Genomic DNA, 7,777 nt, shown 5'->3' on the forward strand with positions numbered 1-7,777 from the left:
TGTTGAAATTTACGCTAGCCTCCTCTTATCAGTCTCCCACGTCTCCATCGGCCACTCTTTCCTGTCACAATCTTGTATTTTTATCTGTTTCACTTCTTTACTCAAACACTCGACCCAAAATGTCTTTGGCATATACTGCACCAAGCAAAACCGTTTATTTGGAATTACCATATATCAAACGCTATCAATGAAAATTCATGATCACATGCATTTTATTCATTTCTTAAGTCAGAGGTCCTCAAAATAACCAAGAATGAATGATTGCTTGGCTTGAACAATCTGGCTGCAAGGAGTGCTCTCTGTCTTTCTTCCACGGTAAAATTTCTACGTGCTTTACTGATAGAAATCCCCAATTCTTCAAGGAAACCATAGAACTCTTGATGATCTGCAATCAATGGGAAAGGTTAATGTTGTTAACACTAAATTAGAACAAGAAGATATAAGTGTAAAGAGCTTACCAAGTTGATTTCCTTTATCCACTGCCTGTTTCCCAACTTGTCATGCAGCTCTTCTTGGTTCATTTTTATGCATTGGAGAGTAAACATTGCGAGATGGCCCTGCCCTTGTACTTTTATCTTTAAAATTGTTTCCCAAAATCCTGAAAGATGAATTTGGACCTCTAGAACCCAAAAACTCCACAGACCGTTCTTCATCACTTTCCATGTTATTCTGATGTTCAAAGTTCTGCCTGACATTTTCTGGCTCTTCACCATCACTAACCGGATACTCGATCTCAAAAGCAGTCATGTCAAATATAACAACATGAAAATTTGAATTTGATTTGAATTGGAAAACCAGAAGCTGTCCTGGACCGATGGAGAAATACTCAACAAACTCTCACCAACCATTACCGAACCAAACCTTTCCCCTTTCTTTTACCACTCCAACCGTTAGGAACTGTTATTGTAGCGACACAAGAAAGGTCATCCCCAAACTTTGTCACAAATTTTTGTGGGATTTTCTGCAATAATGCAAACTAAGTTACAGGAACCTATATCTTCAGTCAGACAAATGCTTTTACACATGTCAGTCCTAAAATTTTTTCTCGAATTGGTCAATGTTAAGAAAACAAAGAACCTATATCTTCCAACCAGCAAAACTATTCTGGAATTTAAAGAAACAGATTTCAGAAGACTGACAAAACTGCAAACCACTTCCAAATTATGGTGGATACTATTTAAGATTTCCAAGGCAAAGTGGAACGAAAAAATCCCATGTGAATATCAAGGCCAAAATGAACTATGTACAGAAAAGGAAAGGCACGCCTCTTAAGGGCGGTTAAAAGAAAAGAAATGAATTCAATCAAACAAATGCTTCCGCAACATAGCAGTTGTAGATAGTTTGTCAATACAGATCAATGTTCCATGAACAAGAAGACGTATTTTGGTACAAACTCAACAAACAAGGCCACTTGAGATTCATGAGAATTATTCAAAGGTTCATGCAATATATCACTTAATCAGACCTACACTCACTAGATTCTATTCAGTACCATCACCGTTCACCACAATTACAAGCAACAATGCTATTAAGAAATTCACTTTGATTAAAACTTCTTAGTCTTTATGGGATCTGGAAACCTTAAACGTTCTAAAACTGTTAAAATTTCAAGCTTAATAGATGTAGGAAGCTATATTACATTAATGAACATTTTCAGTGACAGAAACTTTGAGAAAATTTAGCTGCCCTGTCATCCCAAGTTTCTATTTAAGAAAATGGCCTTGAAACTGTTCATCAATTTTTTTTAATTTAGAGAAGATGACGTGGCATAGTTAGGATTAATTAAACACGTAAAATGGGTGAAAATGAAAAGATTAAAACATATGTGGGCCGAATCAGAAATAATGAAAGTTTTTAAAATTTGAAATTTCGCAAAACAAGCCCCACTAACTATTCACCTCACTTAATCGAAATGCATCAGTTCAAAAAGCGATTTCTTGAACGAAAGGGAGACGCGATTTTTTCCGATCGAACACTTGCAAATNTAAGGTGTTTTTGTTATTTTTTAAACTAATAGGGGGGTAATTGATTTTTTATAGGGTACCCTGGAAAGGAACCGGAACCTGCATTTTAGGTTCCGGTTCCTTGAATTGAAGAACCTGTACTGTGCGGTTCTGGTTCCGGTTCCTTTTTTTGGGAACCTGTACTGTGCGGTTCCGGTTCCGGTTCCCCGAAAAAGTGCAGGGTACCCGGAACCGCTCACCCCTAGTGAGGACTGAGGACAATGCAAAATGCTATTGCAATTTGCAAATGTGTTTAAAGAGACGAATGTTTTGATAAATTTCACAAATTTTTAACCTCAAGTTTTGTTGTATCTTGCTTTGGTTTAATTCTAACCTCACAGTTCCCTTTAATCAACGGCGTAGAAGTTAAAAATTAAAATTTACATCAATATTAGAGGGTTAAATTTACATTTGGTTGAAAGATAGTATTTGGTTCATTTTTCAAGTATTGATTGTTGCTTTAACCTTTTTTTTTTTTTTTTTGATAAATATTATAGGATTTAAAAAAAATCCTCACTAATGAATTAGGAATCAATTGATAATGATTTTGAAGATATGTTTATCTATTTGTTCTTCAAAATTTTAAATGGTCAAAATCCATGGTTCATAGAGTCAAATAATATAATTAAAAAGTTTTAAGGTGTTGTCTCTTAAATTTTAGAATTTAGGTGAAGAATGATACATCATGGTATTAACCGGTTAGATTGTGAAGCTAATTTTTAAAATAATGTTATGTATAGACATATATTTACTACTAGAGGTTTGCAAAATACAATTTCATTAAGGAGATAAATCTTTTTAGTAAATTATAAACAACCCTTATGTTTTGAATTTTTTTTAAAACACCTTCAGAATTTCGAAATTGGTTCACTTAATAACGTTTAGATTAACCGCGTGGATATTCAAAACAGAAACTTAATATATATTATATATTACGAAGTAATATTGAAATTTAATTTAAAGATAATATTTTGAGTTATTGTTAGGTGTCCATTGTTGCTTCAAAGTATTTTTTATTTTATTTTTATAAATTTTATTGAGATTTGAACAACCCTCAACTAATATTTTTGCTTTCAATTTATAATGATATCAAGCTAATTATTTCTCGATCCTCAAAATTTTCAAAATTACAAACTTGTCCATGTTTTGAGCTAATTATTATTAAAACCACTCAAGTTTTGAAAATCTATCAATTAGTACCCTTTAACTTATATTTTCATTCCCATCCACATCAAAAGTTACAAGGAATGAAAATTTTGACATAATTTGAGATGGTAACTTCTAGTTGCCATTTAATCCAATTTGGCCACATTAAAATTACCTTTCTTATGATATCCAAACAATTTTACGCAACCGTCGAAAAATAGGAAATACTGAAATGAACTAGAAAAGTTTGGGTAGAGCCATGTTGAAATATTGACTAGGTAAACATCTTATATTATGAGTACTTATAAACCTTACAGGCAATCCCCGTTATGTTGATGAAGGAAGGGGTCTAATTGGTAGACTAAGGCTTACAATGGTGCAACCGCTTAGGTTATACACTTGGAAAAAGAAAAGGAATAGATATAGCGATCATCTAATTCATCACAATAAATAAACTTTTACTCTTCTCCCAATCACCCACACAACACAAACTATGAATTAGAGTGTTATAACCTTAACAAACTGCATATAGGTTAAAAATAAAAAACTTATATGAATATTAGAGGGTCAAATTTAGATTCGGTTGAAAGATTATATTCGCTTTTTTTTTTTTTTTTTTTTTTTTTTAAATATCATTTAAGTTCCTCAATTGTCAAGATGCATTTGAGTGAAACAAACTCATTTGGAAATGTTAAAATTAACTGTGTCAACTAGTAAAGATTCAAAAGCATTCTTTTATAATTCAATAACGTTAAATATACAAACAAATCGTTTACAAACTGATGTGGTATAAAATGAATGGAAGAGTGAATAAAAAAAAAGTCAAACTCATCATATTCACTCTTAAGTCAAAGATCCTCAAAATATTTGTGTACAAACTGATGTAACACAAAATACATTTTATTCATTTTTTAAGTCAGAGGTACTCAAAATAACCAAGAATGAATGATTGCTTGGCTTGAACAATCCGGCTGCAAGGAGTGCTCTCTGTCTTTCTTCCACGGTAAAATTTCTACATGCTTTACTGATAGAAATCCCCAATTCTTCAAGGAAACCATAGAACTCTTGATGATCTGCAATCAATGGGAAAGGTTAATGTTGTTAACACTAAATTAGAACAAGAAGATATAAGTGTAAAGAGCTTACCAAGTTGATTTCCTTCATCCACTGCCTGTTTCCCAACTTGTCGTGCAGCTCTTCTTGGTTCATTTTTATGCATTGGAGAGTAAACATTGCGAGATGGCCCTGTCCTTGTACTTTTATCTTTAAAATTGTTTCCCAAAATCCTGAAAGATGAATTTGGAGCTGTAGAACCCAAAAACTCCACAGACCGTTCTTCATCACTTTCCATGTTATTCTGATGTTCAAAGTTCTGCCTGACATTTTCTGGCTCTTCACCATCACTAACCGGATACTCGATCTCAAAAGCAGTCATGTCAAATATAACAATATGAAAATTTGAATTTGATTTGAATTGGAAAACCAAAGGCTGTCCTGGACCGATGGAGAAATACTCAACAAACTCAGACCAACCATTGCCGAACCAAACCTTTCCCCTTTCTTTTACCACTCCAAATTTCCAAACTCTACCGTTAGGAACTGTTATTGTAGCGACACTAGAAAGGTCATCCCCAAACTTTGTCACAAATTTTTGTGGGATTTTCTGCAATTATGCAAACTAAGTTACAGGAACATATATCTTCAGTCAGACAAATGCTTTTACACATGTCAGTCCTAAATTTTTATCTCGAATTGGTCAATGTTAAGAAAACAAAGAACCCATATCTGCCAACCAGCAAAACTATTCTGGAATTTAAAGAAACAGATTTCAGAAGACTGACAAATAAATTATGGTGGATACTATTTACGATTTCCAGGGCAAAGTGGAACGACAAAATCCCATGTGAATATCAAGGCCAAAATGAAATATGTACAGAAAAGGAAAGGCAGCACGCCTCTTAAGGGCAGTTAAAAAGAAAAGAAATGAATTCAATCAAACAAATGCTTCCACAACATAGCAGTTGTAGATAGTTTGTCAATACAGTTCAATGTTCCACGAACAAGAAGACATATCTTGGTACAAACTCAACAAACTAGGCCACTTGAGATTCATGAGAATTATTGAAAAGTTCATGCAATATATCACTTACTCAGACCTACACTCACTAGATTCTATTCAGTACCATCACCATTCACCACAATTACAAGCAACAATGCTATTAAGAAATTCACTTTGAATAAAACTTCTTAGTCTTTGAGGGATCTGGAAACCTTAAACGTTCTAAAACTGATAAAATTTCAAGCTTAATATATGTAGGAAGCTATATTACATTAATGAACATTTTCAGTGACAAAAACTTTTGTATGCCCAGAAATTTATTTGTAACATAGAGTTCAGCCTAATTTAAAACAACATTGTATAGCTTTCTTAACCCTCAAAATAGCCTACTGTAAATCACAAACATAAATAAGTAAAACTTGGGTTCTCATGCTGTCATATGCACATTTCAGAACCACCATGTACAAGTGAATGACAGAAGTGTAAAGTGTTTAGCCAAAAAATTACAAAGAATCAAATGGGTATGTAACAAAGTAGAAAAAAAAAAAACAACCATATTCTTTTTTGTTTGCTTAAAAAAACAGATAAAACTTGGGTGAGGAATTACCAGCATCTTAGCTTCAAGTGTCGAGGGAAGGATGGTCTTGAAGAAATGTGAAGAGCCTTGAATCTCAGGCAAAGAATTCCTGGCTTCCATGCTTAGTTGTTGCAGTTGTGGTGAGAATAATATTAGCTGAAGCGATGTGCAATGAAAAGCATGAAAGCCAATCCTTGACAGAAGAAAGTTGATGTTGCAGTGGATCACTAAATAGACCCACTGCAACATCAACTAACATCAATTCTAGACAGTCGACGAAATCTTTGTGAGTCCCAGAAGCACAAAATTAACCAAAACAAGAAAAAACAAATTAGCAAAAATGGAATTATCATTATAATATGGTTCATCACAAAAAACATATCATAGGCCAAAAGCCCCATCCCAAGGATTTGTATTAATTGTTCTGTGACCAGCTTTAGCCTGAGCAAGAGCACATGCAGCAACAAAACAAAACAAATGAAAAAGAAATTGTTTTAATTGCTTTTGCTTTGGTTGTTGTTAGTACTTTTGCTGCAATGAATTGTTGGAAGCTCAATTAGGAAAGAAATGATATGTGAAATTGAATCCTTATCGTGAAGAGGCTGAAATGTCCAAATGCAATTAAGAAAGAGGGTTGTGTGTTGAGTTCTCAAAAATAAATATGGGAATTATTTCTCTTTAATCTTTTAAGTCTCTTTAAACTTGACAATGTCAGGCTGCCATTGTGATCAGAGTTCGACCGTTTCATTAATCGAGTTGGAGCTATAGCCATAGAGTTACCATCATCATCATAAATGGTCACATTTCTTTATAGGAAAAATAAACAAAAATACGATTGACAAGATTTAAATTTTTTGTTCTCAAGTGACACCCTCAAGGGTTATTGGTATACTCCCTCGTCTAAATTGACTTAAATGGACTCATGAAATTATTAAAATTTAAAAGTTACAAGATTATTAAAACCTGTAATAAAGTTTGTCGATGCTTGATTTTAACATCAACTAAACACACGTGTGAAATGCTAAATTGACCCAGAAGACACACGCAAATTGGGGGATGAGGATGATAAAGAAATGGAGAACAATGTTTTAAAGTGGTTCGGATGTTTAAGCAAGCAATTTCTACGTCCACTGGTATTGTATTAATATATGAGATCAGATCGCGTTCAACGAGTTGATTTTACAAGTGATTACAAGAGAGAGAGAGAGAGAGAGAGAGAGAGAGAGAGAGAGAGAATGTATGTATGCTATTCTAGAGAGAAATGAGCTAATCCCATAAACGGGAGAGGAGCTCTTTATTTATAGTGGGATGAGTTGAGGTAATGATTACTAAATCTGTGAGTTGGTCAGACTGCCGTGCAAATCTTTCCTTACGTCTCGTTGCCCACCTGTTCGAGCGATTTATGCGATTTGTTTAGGGATTGGACACATAGACCTTCTCCAGCCTTTTGCTAGTTTGACACACACCTACTGCATTGGCAAAAGCATATTGCTCACGTCATCACGCGACGTGACTGTGTTTGGATAAATGTGGAATTTACCTAAACGCTTATACTGACTAGATTCTGCATCAGCCCTACTTTTTTTCGCATAACAAAGTTGAAAAAAAAAACCTACCCCAAATTCAGTTTTGTTTGCTTAAAAAAAGATAAAATTTGAGTGAGCCTATAAACGCGCATTCTGAAAAGATAAATACAGCCATACAGGTGCATGTCATAGATTTTGTCTGATGAGTAAGCCTTATGGTACCATATCACATCCTTCTTTTTCATCTACTCCCACACATGACGAGCCAATTCATTTTAAAACATTACAAATAGAACCCTGCTATCACATGTCATTTCAAATACCTCAACGTTCTCTTTCCTCGTTTAATCCACCGAACTCTATGGTTACCCATCACGTCTTCACTTACAGATGCTCATCTCAATAGTATAGCTAAGCTATCATATACAAATATAGCTAATATTATCGCTCGTAATTAACATGTTAA

The 7,777-nt window shown here is 34.0% G+C and overlaps 1 protein-coding gene across 1 annotated transcript; it reads right to left on the bottom strand.

Moving 5' to 3' along the window:
* Positions 1-498: 498 nt before the first annotated feature.
* LOC116120498 (B3 domain-containing transcription factor VRN1-like) lies at positions 499-5,905 on the bottom strand. Its single transcript, XM_031406441.1, has 5 exons — positions 5,816-5,905; positions 4,296-4,812; positions 4,086-4,222; positions 862-961; positions 499-806 (listed from the first exon to the last, which is right to left on the bottom strand). Exons 1-5 carry the CDS (start codon positions 5,903-5,905, stop codon positions 499-501), a joined length of 1,152 nt encoding a protein of 383 aa, XP_031262301.1.
* Between the last annotated feature and the right edge of the window lie 1,872 nt (positions 5,906-7,777).

Source organism: Pistacia vera, unplaced genomic scaffold (assembly GCF_008641045.1).
Source record: "Pistacia vera cultivar Batoury unplaced genomic scaffold, PisVer_v2 Contig939, whole genome shotgun sequence".
Classification (NCBI taxonomy): domain Eukaryota; kingdom Viridiplantae; phylum Streptophyta; class Magnoliopsida; order Sapindales; family Anacardiaceae; genus Pistacia; species Pistacia vera.